Source organism: Pristis pectinata, chromosome 19 (assembly GCF_009764475.1).
Source record: "Pristis pectinata isolate sPriPec2 chromosome 19, sPriPec2.1.pri, whole genome shotgun sequence".
NCBI classification, from domain to species: Eukaryota; Metazoa; Chordata; class Chondrichthyes; order Rhinopristiformes; family Pristidae; genus Pristis; species Pristis pectinata.
In genome coordinates, this window is record NC_067423.1 from 16,568,081 (window position 1) to 16,584,583 (window position 16,503).

Genomic DNA, 16,503 nt, shown 5'->3' on the forward strand with positions numbered 1-16,503 from the left:
ACCACAAGAGCTGTGGCAATTCAGGGAAAGATACAAACTACCATTTTCATAGTTGAGCCAGAGCTGAACAATAAACTCCAGTCTTCTTTGCAACATCCATAGCCCAACTTAAAATAAACAAATATAACACTACCGACACTTAGCTACACATGCGTCATAAAGTACCGTGGAAGTGAAACAAGCAATTTTACGTTTTGTGCACTATGCATGCAGGAGCTATCACTGACCACATATGGACCTTATAGTACCAGAAAGGAGTTATTCAATCTCTTAACCCAGTGTATATTGCACATGTTTGCTGCTGACACTGAAAGACTCATGGGCTATACAGTACTAGACAGAAGTGAATGATTTACTTTTGTCCTGCATGCACTGTACACGTATAGCAGCTGACACAGAAACATACACAGGTTGCACAGTGCCTCATGAAATGATTCATCAGTTGGTTAATTTATCAATCAGAAAATATTTTGTATTAATAAATAAACAATATCTTACCTAGCTCCTCGAGTTCAGCAGTCATGGATTTGGAGCGGAGAGTCAGTGTCGTACTTGGTGCTCTCTTCGGGGGTGGCGGGGCTGAAATAAAAAGAGACGAGAGGTTTGACTTTCTGCCCAGGACTTTTCTAGCACCTCCGATGTGCAGGTGCCATTTTTTCTCCACTGCCTGAATCTCGTCGTAATCCTGACAGGAATCATCACACTGCTGAAGGATCTTGTTCAAACTGCGCGTGGAAGCAAACTTCTTCATGCTATCCCTCGTGGAAGAAGCTTGGGCTTGGGCCTAGAGGGCTTTGGGCTGTGAAGAGCACCACATATATCCTTTGCTGAGTGTTGCCTGCATATTTTCTAAACAGTACTATTCATTCCCACAATGTAGCAGTGTCAGGCTGGGCTCTCAACTAGATAGCAGTAAAATTATTTTTAAGTCACTTTTCACCTCACAAAAACACAGATATTGAGAAAATCATTCTTTTCTTTTGATGTTTCTCCCCTTAGAACATCCAAGTCAAGAGCGTAAAGGAATTCAGTCTGCTCTCAGTCTCAGGTGTGCCGAGATTTTTCCAGGCTCTGGCTTGCATATGAACAATACGGTATTCAAATGTTCAACAGGGAATACCATGGAAACAAGGCCAGCAGGCAACCCCGTCCTCCTCTTCCTCCTCCTCCTCCCATCCTCCCTCGCTGTATAGTCGTGTTTCAGAAACCCTGCGATAAGTACGAAGTGTGAATGTAAGTTCTTCGGTCAGGCTAAGGATGTATCCATTTGTAGACAGCAATTATGTATGAAGAAAAAAACAAGGTTTGAATGAGGTAGTAAAGATTAAAAATGCTGGAATGGGAGATTCACATCTGAGCTCAGGTTACTACTGGTGAGAGGAACTCAGAATGTCGCTGAGAGCTGGATCCAAGAACAACGACATCAGCACACATGAAAAAAAATTCAAATGGCGTATGAACTGTTTTTTTCTAAACAGATTCCAGCCTAATTTGTTGCTTCATCACAAACAGCTTGTCGATGCTCCTTCTCTGGGGTGAGTAGACAGGCTGATAGATCTTCTAAAGTACCACATGTTAGGTTTAATTTTGATGACAATATGAGTTAGATACAGCAGCAACTGGCCTCTGATGTTTGCTCCCTTGTCCTTTTATTCTCCTTGCTCTCTCTCTCTCTCTCTCTCTCTCTCTCGCTCCCTCACTCTGGCGTGTTCTTCTATTCCACCTCCAGTCATGTGTCCTCTCCCACCTCTTCGTTCTCTTTTCCTTTTACTTCCTTTCCTTATCTACCTCACCTTTATCCACGCCTTCAATACCAGTGACATCATTTTTGCCCCTTTAAATAAAGTATAACTTTATTGCTTTGGTGGAAGGCACAGAGTAGGTCCAAAGTTCAACTTTGTTAAAAATTAACTTGACTCGATGAGCAAACATGTTGTCACATTGGTGTTAGAGTACGGGGAATTTAGACTGGGATCATGGCAATAACAAGCTATTGTTGAATGTGTTAGTTTATTAATATATATATTTTATATAATAATCACACACAACAAATATATTTAAAATATTAGATTTAAATCATGTGCTTTCATTAGGAATATTTTTAGACAGATGGTTTTGGATCAGATTGGCTATCAATAGGTCACATTTTAACTCAGTTGAAACACTTTCCTTGGAGAGTCAGAGCACATAGTCTTGGTCAACACTCCTTCACAGTACCAAGGGATCTCTTATTAAGGCAGGAGATCTTCATCAGATGAAACATTGGGTCCTACCTGCTTGAGCAAGGAAGAGGGAAATTTACTGTCTAACTCGTTCAGCACTCCCCCTATTAGTGTCTGTTGGGCAATGTTGACAGAGCTTTTCTGTATCTAATCTGTATTGGATCTTTGCTGTGAGAATTTGGTGGAGTTGTGTACAGGAATTGTTATTGAATTGGCTGCATTATCTGTCCTGGGAGTGTTGGAGTGGACAACATGCTAGGAAATTCTCTTTCTATGTAACTGGCTGATGTTTTGAACCTGGGTGCCTGAAATGTGCTTTCCTGGGCTTGCTGATAGAACTGTGTTTGCCACATTTGTAAGTCAAGTCTTCACCATTTATGACCTTACTTTTAATGACCTTGGCTACTATTAGTCTTAACTATTCAATGCAGAGCATTATCGAGTGAGGTGACCACTCCAGTACGCTGCATTCAAGTGCAACAGGTGATCAGTGGGAGCAGAATCGTATACTGTTCTAATATCAAGAAACCACTGATGCCATCAGAAAGATTATATGGAGGGTCAATGATGATAGGCCATCAATTAGAAGCTGTCACCGATAGAGTTTAAACAAAGTGATTATGGGAGATCTCTTTACTCAGATTGGGATCTGTTCCAGGATTTGGTGGAAAATGATTTGAAAATGTTGCTTTTTGTAACCTTATACGATGCACAGCAACATTTATGATATACATAGAAATGGACTTCCGACCCAAACAGTGCACTCCAACACTTCACTTCAGCTCCTCATCTAACTCAATCAACATAACACTGTGAGAGGATGTTATTCACTATCGCAGATTCACTTTCTATATATTCCCCTGTAAGCAATTTAACAATATGTTGATCAATAACTGGGCTACCCTAACACAAAGATGGCAGAGAATTGTGACACAGATTTCACAAAAAATATTAGGCATTGGAACAAAAATCTTTCTCCAGGCAGCTTCATTTCATGTAATTATGGTTGAGGGCTATACATGTTGTTAAGTGCAAACTGCCAGTTTAGGTGCTGCAGTTAGTACATGAGTGTTGGCAATACCTATTCAAAGGAGGTAAAGTTAAATGGATACAGCACTTATAAGAATGCAAATAAGTGCTTAGCATCATTGACAAAAAGTTTCTCTCTGTACATTTTTAATTATTCAGTTCCTGCATTTCAATGGAGAAAAAGAAACTATTCAGTTCTCGAACCAACTGGCACAACCCTAATCACTACAGTTTAGCAACACTATGACCACTTTGCTCTCTTTGAACTGAAATGGATTTGGTGTTTTTTTTTGTTCTAATTGTGTTCTTTCTTGTAAAAATTGTGTATAATTTATGTTTAATTTATGTTTTTCTTGTGAATGCTGCTTATATGATACTATGTGCTTGTGATGCTGTTGCAAGTAAGTTTTTCATTGCACCTGTGCATACATGTACTGTGCATATGACAGGAAACTCGACTTTGAAGTATACATTACTCTAAAAATATGTAGGATGATAGCATAGTGAAGCAGATTAATGATAAACTAATCAGCTTTGGGTTGAAGGAGAAGAAATGGGCATCGATAAAGTGCTTTTCATGACATCTGGGAGTACTTTTGAAATATAGTGACTATTGCTTTATTGTTGTTCTAGGACTGATTAAGCTGATTTTCAACTGCACAGAGGCATTTTTTGAAGCTGTGCACAGAAATTTCTATTATTTCTACATAATTATCAGACTACTAATTGGTACACAGTATTAGTACTGGAAGCATGAAAGACGGAGCGGTAAAGGAATGCTTCACACAATGGATTATAGCATGTGCATGCAAGTTTATAAGAAATTGGAGCAGGACTAGGTGATCCAGCCCTTCGAGACTGTTCTGTCATTCATCATAATCATGACTGATCTTCTACTTTAGCACATTTTCTAGCACTTTTTCAATATCCCTTGATTAAGGGATTATGTTAGGGAACCTTGATCACGTCAGGTGAATTCAGGATTAGGCTTCATTATGATGCACTTCTTATCTCAGATGGCTGGCATTCCCTGTCTGTGATCCTAGCAACGGTAATCCATTTAATGCATAGACACTGAAAACAAGGACAACAGAGGGAATCATACGGGTGTATGGGAGCCACAGCTGACGAGCTTGTTCTGCATTCTCTCATCCCACACTCCCCTTTCCACTATTTGCTTTATAACTGGCACCGCTCAGATCAGTTACCAAAGAGATGGAACTGGTGGCTAATGTTATCACTGAGGGAGCTTTTTATTCAATATTACAGTGTTGAACTTGCTACACATGGTAAGTATAAATTATTTAGGAGCATGAGCTGAAATATCACTAATTTATTCGGGGTAAAAATAAAAGATGAAAACCTTGAAATCCACAAGGGGTTATGTTCTGAAATTTATTATGGAGTTAAGCACATTTAAACCGATGATGTATCTATAAATATATGAAACGCCATATGTTTGTGTGCAACTTCTATTGACTGTTTCCATTATAGATTCCTATCACCATATTTATTGCTGTGACTATATATATATATATGATATATAAATTTCACATTGTAATTTCACACTCTCACAAGTGGAGGTGCTCTACTACCATTATTAGTGACAGGTTGTAATTACAGTGCGATGAATTCGTACCATTTTCATAATAAATATAAATAAAGGAATCTAGGTTATATATGTACAGATTATATGACTTTAAAATAGGAAATTAATGACTTCCATGACCATAGGCCCCTATTTCCACATCTCTTGACTAGATTTGATTTGAGTCCAGGTTCTATGCATTGAATAACATAGATAATTCATAAGTATTTCAGAATATATTTCAGAATACATATCCAGATATTACTTTGTCCCATTTGGCAATTAGATGGCTTTGGGGTGAATACCTATCAACTACACTGCAGGTCTGTGACAAGGGGAATAACGCTGTCAGCTTGAGACAGTAAAAACCAGTCGACATCTGTTTGGTCAGATGAACAATAATGATCTACCCCAACAATCTTCACAACAAGTGCTGGTAGACTGACTGATTTGTTAAGATCACAGCTTGCGCCGAGTAAGCATAAAATGAAGACGGTGTTGCACAGTCCCCTCCAACTGATGGAGTCAAAGGCATTGGTGAGGTTGAAAAAAGCCACGTACAGTGCTGGTACTGCTCCCTGCAGTTTTCGTGGAGCTGTGACATGGTGAAGTTCAATTTCACAATGCCTGTTCAAGGACTAACCTTCCGTGGGAGTGGAGCTAATCTTCAGACCTAATGAGAAGCTGTTCAACCTATCGTGACTGAACTCCAGAACCAAAATTACCCAAAACTCAGCAGGTGACCTGCAGTACACAGGCTTAGAGCTTGGCTCTGAGCATGTACAAATAGAAACATCATCTGTATACTGCAGGTCACCTACTGACTTTTGGGTAATTTTGGTTCTGGAGTTTAGTCACCATAGGTTGAGCAGCTTCTCAACCCCTCTCCTCCTGGACAGAGCAAGAATAGCTTCCTGAGGAATTGTCTTGGACTGAAATATTAACTCTGTTTCCACAGATGCTGCGTAACCTGTGAAGCATTTCCATCATTTTCTGTTTTTATTTCAGATTTCCAGCATCTGAATTTTTTTTGATTTTCAAAGATAGCATTCGCCTGGTCCTTAGTTTCCATCCCACCAGCCATTGCATTCAATGTTCTTCCTTCACAATTTCCACCACCTTCAATGATATTCCACCATCACAAACATCTTCTCCTCCTGTTCCCTCTCGGCATTTTCAAGGAATCTTTCACTTTGTAGCTCCCTGATTTGCTCTTCCGTCTCCACCAATTTCTCGCCTTCTCGAGACACTTTCACCTGCAACTGCAGGAGGTGCAAAGCCAGTTCTTTAATCTTTTCCTTTCCCATCATCTGAACAGTCCTTCTAGGTGAAGAAGTGATTCACTTGCACATCTTTTAGTCAGTGTATTCATGATTACCCTCAGCACTGGTGCCCCACAAGGCTGCATCCTCAGCCTCTTATTATACTCCTTATACACTCACAACTGTGTGGCCAAATTCAGCTGTAATTCCATTTATAAGTTTGTGGATGACACCACTGTAATGGGATGGATCTCAAACAATGATGAGATGGAGTACAGGAATGAGATAGAGAGTCTAGTGGCATGGTGTCAAGACAACAACCTTTCCCTTAACGTTGGCAAAATAAAGGAGCTGGTCAGTGACTTCAGGAAGCGGGGTGGAGCAGAAGCCCCTTTCTCTATCAATGGTGCTGAGGTGCAGATGATTGAGAGCTTCTAGTTCCTAGGTGTAAATTTCACCAACAATTTGTCATGGTCCAGTCACGTGGACACTATGGCCAAGAAAGCACACCAATGCCTCTACTTGCACAGAAGGACAATGAAATTCAGCATGTCCCTGATAACTCTTACCAATTTTTATGGGTACACCATAGAAAGCACCCTATCCAGATGCATCACTGCTTGGAATGGCAACTGCTCTGCTCGTGACCGCAAGCAATTGCAGAGAGTTATGAATGCAGTGCAGACCATCACGCAAACCAGGCTCCCTCCATTGACTCTGTCTACATTTTCCGCTGCCTCGGAAAAGCAGTTAACATAATCAAGGATCCCTCCCACCCCAGTCATTCTCTCCTCTCCCTTTTCCAGTCAGGCAGAAGATACAAAAGCTCAAGAGAACATACCACTAGACTCAAGGACAGCTTCTATCCAACTGTTATCAGACTCTTGAACAGACCTCTCACACGCTAAAGATGAACTCCTGAACACTTGATCTCCCAATCAACCTCGTTGTGGCCCTTGCACTTTATTTGTCTACCTGCATAGCACATTCTCTGTAACTGCAGCACTATATTCTACATTCTGTTTTCTTTTTACTACCTTGATGAAATTATGTATGACATGATCTGTCCGGATTGCACGCAAAACAAAAGCTTTTCACTGTATCTCGGTACATGTGACAATAATAAACCAATACCAATACCACTCTCACTACCACACTGACCTGTCTGTGGTTTCTTGTCATATTATAACAAAGCCCAGTGTAAGTTTGAGGAATAGCACCTAATTTTCCATGTGGTCATGTTGCAGTCTTCTAGACTCAATACTGAACTCTACAACTTCAGATAATTTGTTTTCTCTGTTTGTATCAGAACTGACCAGTTCTGCTATATGTCATTCATCTGCAATATTGGCACAGGTTTTCCTTCTCCATTAGTAAAGCCTTACCTACCATGTTTTTCCTCCAGCTCTACATTTTGCAGCTTTTACTTTGCTTTATGTGTGATTTCTCATTCTACCTGCTCCCATTTCATACATTTTATGTTCCTTTGTTCATGCTCTCTCTCTCTCTAACTGCCCTCATCAACCTGACAACTCAGTATACAGCTTATCCACACAGCAACCTGGGCCTTACTCTATTTCCTCTGCCCTATGCATCCCCACCCTTTCAGTGACATAAAACTATCTTGTTTCCTCTTTATCAATTTTGTTTTTCTGTTTTTATTTCCATAGATGCTGCCTGACCCGCTAAGTATTGCCAACATTTCCTGCTTTTAACCCACAAGTCAAAGGCCCCTACCAACCTACCCCCACAAAACCACACTGTCCTCTGACAATAAAAGTTTATAGAAAGATTCTGGAAAACATGGACTGCTCCCCATATCTTAGGAGCTATCTATTGGTGAAGGGATATTGTGATGAAGTTTAATGTGATAATTTAACCTTTTGGTCAGTTGAAGAAATGGGTATGTGAAGATCAAGACCTCAGGCTCAGTTCAAAGATTTAGGATGTGCTCAAACCCACCCTGAGGAAATACAACATTTCTACTGACTTCTGAAAATCTCTGGCCTATGACTGCTTAAAGTGGAGAAGGAACATTTGAATTGATATTGAGAACCTCAAGGCCATGTAATGGGAACACACATAGGCCCCGCATAAGTGGTGTTAGGACCAATTCACATACTACACACACACCATCCCTGTTGCCATTACCTGGCCCATGTGTGGAAGAATATGCAGTTCCCACATTAGCCACTACAAAAGTCACAAAACCAAGAGTGGAAGTAAGTTATCCTTGATTCTAAGAAACTGCCTAAGAAGAGGAGAAGCCCAAAAATAATGAAGAATTCTCCTGGAGTATTAAGCAATAATAGTAACCAATGCTAAATATCGATGATAGAATGACTGGTTCAGTAAAAGAATGACTCGTTCAATTATATTTGGCATTGGTTACTATGCCAAATATAGATGAACTAGTATTTCAACAATGTTATTTAGAGAACTTATTGAGAGCTTGACAGGGTAGATGCTAGTTGAGGAGATGAGAACGAAGGATCACAGTCTTAGAATAAGGAGTCAGCGATTTGGAACTGGGATAAAGAAAATTTTCTTCACTCAGAAGACTGTGAATCTTTGAAATTCTCTAGCTCATCACATAGTGGATGGATTATCACTGAGTATGTCTCAGACCATCAACATATCTTTGACAATAATGGAAACAAGAGCTATGGAGATCAGTCAGGCAGTTGGAGGGAAGACAGATTAATAATGCACTCAGTATAGTGTAGAGCAGGCTTCACAGGCCTTGTGATTTCCTCCCTCTCCGAATGCTTATGTTCTTATGGTTGATCTTTGGCTTTCATTCCTGTAACCTTTCATTGTTCCAAAGCTCTAAGATTACTTACCTAACAAATTCCTCAGTTTTGACTATTTCATTTCCCCCCCATTATCCGCAGACTTTTGTGGGGAGAGTTTCAGATTTCTACAATCTTTTCTGTTAAAGAGTGCTTTTTGATAGGCTCAGTTGTGAGTCACTGCACTATGTTTGAGAAGTTTCTGAGAACATTTTGTAGGCCATTTAGTCCCTTGTGTCCATTCTGCCATTCTAAAAGATCATGACATCCTTTACTTCAGTGTCACTTTCCTCCACTGACTTCCTATTCCTTGAGTCAATTAATATCCAAAAATCTGTCAATTTCTGGCTTGAAAATGCTCAATGACTCTATGCTAGTCCTGGCTGGAGAATTCTGAAGATGCGTTCCTCTTTGTGTGAAGAAATATCTACTTATCTCATGGATAACCCCTTATTTTGAGACTAGGCACTCCAGAAACATCGTCCCTGCACTTAGCCTGTCAAACTCCAGATTGGCGTTCTATGTTTCAGTGAGATGACCTCTTATTCTTCTACATTCGACAGGGTGTGTAGGCCCTGCCTGTGTAATATGAGGTACCCATGCAAAGGATCAATCTGATGAATATTCTTTGCACTCATTATTGCAAGCATACCCTTTCGTAGATAGGGAAACCAGACAAAATATTCCAGGTGTGGCCTCATCATGTCCATATGTTATTGTCATAAGACACTTTTACTCTTGTGCTTAAATCCTCTTGCAATAAATATCAACATACTATTTGCTTCCCTAATTGATTGCTTTCCCTGAACATCAATGTTAACTGATTTGCGTATGAGGATAGAGGGCCCTTCTGAATACTAACACCTTTCAGTCTCTCACAATGTAAAAGATATTATGTTTTTCACCTACCTTGTCTACATCCCCTTGAATACTCACTGCATCCTTCACATAACCCACACTGTCACCCAGCAAATGTGGTTATATTAGACTTGGTTCCCCTCATCTGGATCATTGATAATAGAATAAATAGACTGCAAATAACCATGGCCTCAGGACCAATCCTTGTGGTACTCACTAGTCAAAAGTCTCTCAAACAAAAAATGATCTGCTTTTTCTTACTGTCTGTTATGCAGACCTCAATCCATACCCCTATATTATTCTCGATCTCTTATGCTCTAATTTTGTTTAATCTGTTTGCGTGGCACTTTATTGAAGGCAATCTTAAAGTTCAAATAAACCACATCCACTACTTACAACCTCAAAGTATTCCAATAGGTTTGTCAAATATGATTTCCATTTCATAAATCCATAATGAATCTGCTAATCCTATTGTTTTTAAGAGTACCGTTTCCACCTCCTGAGTAATAGATTCCTGCATTTTCCATACTAATGATGTCAAGTTAAATGGTCTTTTGATCCGTGCTTTATCTTTCTCCTCTTTCTTAAATCGTGAGGTTAAATTTGCTCTCTTTCAAACTGTGTGAATATTCACAAGTCTATGGAATTTTGGAGGATGGCAACCAGGGCATCTATTATCTCCAGAGCCACCTCTTTCCAAACCTGAGATGCAGGTCAAAAGGTCCTGTGAATTTATCAGTTTTCAGCCTGATTAAATACTCCAATTTTTTTGTCACTATTGTTAATTTCTTTCAGCTCCTCATTCACTCTAAATTTGTTATCCTCCACTTTTTTCTCCAGATTATCTGGATTTCCTTCCAGAAAGACAAACACAGTTATTTGTTTAACTTCTATGTCACTTTATTAGTGATCATTTAATTCCTCCTATCTCAGTCTATAAGGGACATTAACTTTTGCTAATCTTTTCCTTTTCATGCATATATGAAAATGTTTATAGTTTGTTTTTAGATTTCTCACTAGATAACTTGTGTTTTTTTTATTCATCGAAAGGATGGGGTTTCACAGGCTGAGCCAGCATTTAATTGCCCACCCCTAATTGCCCTTGAGAAGGTAAAGGGTGAGCTGCCTTCTTGAACCATTGCAGTCCTTGAGGTGTGTGTATACCTACAATGCTGATAGGGAGGGATTTCCAGGATTTTGACCCAGCATGGTGAAGGAACAGCAATATATTTCCAAGTCAGTATACTGTGTGGCTTGGACGGCAATTCAAGGTGGTGTTCCCCTGCTTTTGCTAACTTGTCCTAGTTGGTGGAGCTTGTAGGTTTGGAAGCTGCTGTCCTAGAGTCTTGGTGAGCTGCTGCAGTGCATCCTGTAGATGGTACAAACTGCTGCTACCGTGCATCGGTGGTGGAGTGAGTGAATGGTTGTGGACGGGCTGCCTATCAAGCAGGCTGCTATGTCCTGTATTGTGTTGATGTTCTTGAATGTTCTTGAAGCTGCAGTCAACCAGGCAAGTGGAGAATATTCCATCACACTCCTGACTGGAGCCTTGTAGATGATGGACAGGCTTTGGCGCGTAAGGAGGTGAGTTACTCACTGTATAATTCCGAGCCTCTGACTTGCTCTTGTCGTCACATTGTGTATATGGCTACTCCAGTTCAGCTTCTGGTCAATGGTCACTTCCAGGATATTGATAGCGGGGGATTCAATGATAGTTATACCACTAAATGTCAGGCGATGAAAGCTGAATTTTCTCTTGTTGGATATTGTCATTGCCTGGCAAGTGTGTGGTGTGAATGTTACTTGCCACCTACCAGCCCAGGCCTAGATATTGTTCAGATCTTGCTGTATTTCCTTGTGGACTGCTTCATTATCTGAGGAATCACAAATGTAATGAACTTTTTGGCACAAAAATCCCTACTTCTGACCTTACAATTGAAGAAAGGTCATTAATGAAGCAGCTGAAGGTGGTTGGGCCAAGGACACTACCCTGAGGAACTCCTGCAGAGATGTCCTGTGGCTGAGATGATTGACCTCCAACCACCACAGTCATCTTCCTTTGTAGCTAGGTATCATTCCAACCTGTGGAGGGGTTTTCCCCTGTTTCCCATTGACTCCTTGATGCCACTTTTGATCAAATGCTGCCTTGATGTCAAAGGTAGTTGCTCTTACTTCACCTCTGGAGTTCAGCTCTTTTGTCCATGTTTAGACCATGGTTTTTGCTTTTCTTATCAATTTCACAGCACCCATTTGCTGAATTCTGACATTTTCCTTATCCTCAGTCTCCCTACACTCTTTAATATCATAAACCTTTTCCTTTGAGCTAATACTGTCTTTAACTTCTCTTGTTAACCACAGGTGGACCACAATTCCTATTGTGTTCTTGTGCTTTAATGGGATATATATTTGTTGTAAATTATGCATTAATTCTTTAAATGGTAGTCATCGCTGGTTCACTGTCATACTTTTAATGTAGTTTCCCACTTTATGATAGCCAACTCATGCCTCATACCTTGCTTTATTTAGAGTTAAGATCTTGGTTTCATATTGAATTAAATCACTTTCAGTCTCTATTTTTAATTCTATAATATCATAATCATTCTTCCCTAAAGGTTCCTTAAGCACCAGATTGTTAATTAACCCTTGTTCGCTTGACAGTATTAGAACTAAAGTAGCCAGTTCCCTCATTTGTTCCTCAACATACTGTTCTAGAAAACCATCTCTCACATACTCCATGAAACTGTCCTCTATACTATTACTTCTAATTTGGCTCGTCCAGTCTATATATTTAAAGTCCCTCATGATTATCATATTATTCCTAATACAGGTACCATTAATTTCCTGATTTATTCTATGCCCTATGTTTGTGTCTGTCTACATACCTACAGACAACTCCAACTGAAACTGTTTCTACTTCTTTATTTTCTCTCTATTGCCTTTATCCTGTCCTTTATTATCTGGGCTATCCTTTCTCCTTTTCCATTCTGCCTAGCTCTTCTGAGAGATGTGATATAAATACAAATTTATTAATGGTAATAGAAATGTTTTAATAGTTAAGAGCTACTACCGACAGTTGAGATCAGGTCTTATTTTGGGAGCTTCCTGACCAATAGACTTCTTGATAGTGGTTAAGAATTAACTCCAGGCATGACACTGGGGGGATGGAGAAGACATCTGGAGGAAACAGACAGAATGATGAAATGGGCAGACACATCAGCGATGAAGGATAATGTGAGAAATATAAACTCAGGCATTTTGAAAGGAAGGGTAAAAAGGGGAAATACAAACTACATAGTAAAATTTTGAAAGAGGGTGCAAAAACAGAGACCTGGGTTTATGATGAAACCTTTGATTATGGCAGGACAAAGTGATGTCTGTCATAAACTAATTTAGGATTATTTTTTTTAAAAGGCACCATTGATTAAATCTTGACTGGAGATCTGTGACCATATCTTGGAAACACACTTCAGGAAGGATGCCAAGTGGTGTGCTTCAGGTTCGGTGCTGGGCCCATTGTTATTTGTCATCTGTATCAACAATATGGATGAGAATGTTACAAGGCATGGTTAGTAAGTTTGAAGGTGACACTAAAATCGGTGGTGCCATAGACAGTGAAGAAGATTATCAAGAACTACAGTTGGATCCTGATCAGCTGGGTCAGTGGGCCGAGGAATGGCAAATGGAGTTTAATTCAGGTAAGTGCAAGGTGTTGCATTTTGGAAAGGGAGGACTTTCACAGAAATTGTAGGGCCCTGGAGAGTGCTGTAGAACAGAGGGACCTTGGAATACAGGTACATGGTTCCCTGAAAGTGGCGTCACAGGTACACAGGGTGGTGAAGAAGGTTTTTGGCACGCTGGCCTTCATCAGTCAGGGCATTGAGTACAGATGTTGGGAGGTTATTTTGCAGTTGTACAGAATGCTGGTGAGGCTGCACTTGGAGTATTGTGCTCAGTTTTTGTCCACCTGCTGTGGGAAAGATGTTTTTAACTGGAAAGAGTGCAGAAAAGATTTACAAGAATGTTGCTACGAATCGAGGGACTGAGTTATATGGAGAAGTTGGGCAGGCTAGGACTTTATTCCTTGGAGTGTAGGAGACTGAGAGGTGACCTTATATAGGTGTATCAGATCATGAGGGGCACAGATAGAGTGAATGCACTCAGTCTTTTTCCCAGGGTTAGGGAACCAAGAACTGGAGGAGATAGGTTTAAGGTGAAGAGGGAAAGATTTAATAGGAACTTGTGGGGCAACTCTTTTTACACAGAGGGTGGTACATATATGGAATGAGCTGCCAGAGGAAGTGAGTGAGGCAGGTACAATAATATCTTTTAAATGACAGTTGGACAGGTACATGGATAGGAAAGTTTTAGAAGGATATGGGCCAAACGTGGGCAAATGGAACTAGCTTGGATGGGCATCTTGGTTAGCATGGACCAGTTGAGCTGAAGAGCAGGTTTCCATGCTGCTTAACCTGCTGAGTGTTTCCAATATCTTCCGTTTTTCTCTAATACAATGGTACCAGGCATGATGTACTTCAGTTATATGGAAAGAGCAGAGAGGTTGGGATTCTCCTCAGAGCAGAGAAAGTTCAAAGAAAGTTAATACTCATGGAAAATACAACAGGCTTTGACAGTACACATTGGGATAAACAATTTAGAGAAGCAGAAAAGGTTAGTAACCAAAGGACACAGATTTGTGATTGTGGCTAAAAATCCAGAGGGGAGATGAAGAGAACTTATTTTTATGTAGTGACTTGTTATCATCTGAAATGGACTATCTGAAAGGTGGTTGAAGCAGAGTCAACAGTAACTTCTAAAAGGAATTGGATAAATATTTAATAAAGGGAAAAAGTTGCAAAGCAAAAGGGAAAAGGGCTGGGGAATAGTTTTCGTGGCTTTTTCAAAGAGCTGTCAGAAACATGACGTGCTCAATGATTTTTTTGGGTGCTCAAAGATTTAAGGATACAATGATTTTTGTGGTAAGTCAAGCAATGCTAGGAAAGAACAGATGAATTTGGAAGGACAGTTCATAGAATTAAAGAAATTTACAGGATGATATTAGCATGGACCGAGGATTGGTTAGAGGACTGAAAACAAAGTGGAGGAATGAATATATCAGCTGAATATACCTAGTGATGGAATCAGTCCTCAGACATTCACATTTTGATGGGTAGAAGAGGAAAACAGATTTTTATGAAATGGTGGGAAACTAGTAAATCCTCTTGTTTAGAGGGACCTTGACTGCTGGCTCTTGAGATGCATGAAGTAAATCTGCAGATATAGCAGGTAACTAGGAAGGTTTGTTGGCATTTACTGCAAAGGACTTGGAGTGCAAACATAAGGAAATTTTGCTGAGATTGTACTGGGCTTTGGGACCTCATTTAGACTACTGTGTCCAGTTTAGGTGTCTGTACTTGAAGTAGAAAGTCTTCACACCAATGCAGTGTAGATTTACTTTATTGATTCCCAGGATACGGTTAAGTGAGTGGGCAAAGATGTACGAGATGGAGTCTAATGTGCGAAAATGTGAAATTGTCCATTTTGGTAGGAAAGGTAAAAAGAAGCATATTGTCCAAATGGTGAGTGCTTACAGAGCTCTGAGGTGCAAAGCAGCAAATAAAAAGCTAACCAGAAGTTATTCTTCATTGCCAAGGGATTTGAATGTAAAAATAGGGAGGTCATGCTTTAGTTATATAGAATACTAGTAAAACCATATCTGGAGACTCTGTATAATACTGGTTTCCTTATTCAAGGAAGGATATTAATGCATCGGAAGCAGTTCAGAGAAGGTTCATTAGACCAGTACCTGGAAGCAGTAGGTTGCCTCACGAAAGCTTGGACAGTCTAGTTTTGTATAGAAGTTTAAGGAGTTTGAAAGATTGAGAGAGGACTTGATTGAACCATATAAGATCCTGAGTGGTCTTGACAGAGTGCAGATACGACACAGAACATTAATACATTAATACACAAGAGACTACAGATGCTGGCATCTGGAGCAAATAACTGCTGGAGGTAATCTGTGGACGAAGCAGCATCTGTGAGGCAAAGGAATGGTCAATATTTCGGGTTGACACCTTGCATCAGGACAGAAAATGTCAAGGGAAGATAGCCAGTATAAAGAGGTGAGGAGGGGTGAGGTGGAACCAGTTGAGGTGGTAGGTGATGGGCAGATGGAGCCAGATGGGGAAAGGGGAGGGAGGAGTTTTGAGACTGAGTCTGGTGAGTGATAGGTAGAAACAGATGAGGGAAAAAAATTGGGCAGATGGACCCAGGTGGGTGGAGGGGGGAGGTAGAGACAGAGGCTGGAAGGTGATGTGGAGTAAGGGAGGAATGGTGAAGAGATAGAAGCAGATGGGGGAGAGGATAGGAAAGGTGAACCAAGGGAGAATAAACCCAAGTGGATTGGTATGTGGGTGACGGATAGATAGAACCAGGTGGGGAAAGGTAACAGATATAAGCAAAGGGGGGAATAGAAAAAGTGAACAAAGGGAGAGAGAACCTAGGTGGACCAGCAGGAGTGGGAAAGAAACACAGGGGCTGTGAATTATCTGAAAAAGAAAAATTCACTGTTCATACCATTGGGTTGTAAGCTATCCAAGTGAAATATGAGGTGTTGTTCTTTTAGTTTGTGTTTGGCTTTACAGTGTCTGTGGGTAAGACCGAGGACATAGAACAGTACAGCACTGGAACAGGCTCTATGGCCCTCTATATTTGCACTGAACGGTGCCAGTCTAACTAATCCCATCGCCTGTACA

At 40.3% G+C, this 16,503-nt stretch overlaps 1 protein-coding gene across 5 annotated transcripts in view; it reads right to left on the reverse strand.

Annotated features, from left to right (window-relative positions):
• shank3a (SH3 and multiple ankyrin repeat domains 3a) overlaps window positions 1-16,503 on the reverse strand; it is an 813,035-nt gene that overhangs the window by 96,444 nt on the left and 700,088 nt on the right. For all 5 annotated transcript variants that reach the window (XM_052034272.1, XM_052034268.1, XM_052034267.1 and 2 more), the window contains one exon: window positions 499-579. In XM_052034272.1, the coding sequence (XP_051890232.1) occupies window positions 499-579 (81 nt within the window). The remainder of the gene's footprint in view (window positions 1-498; window positions 580-16,503) is intronic.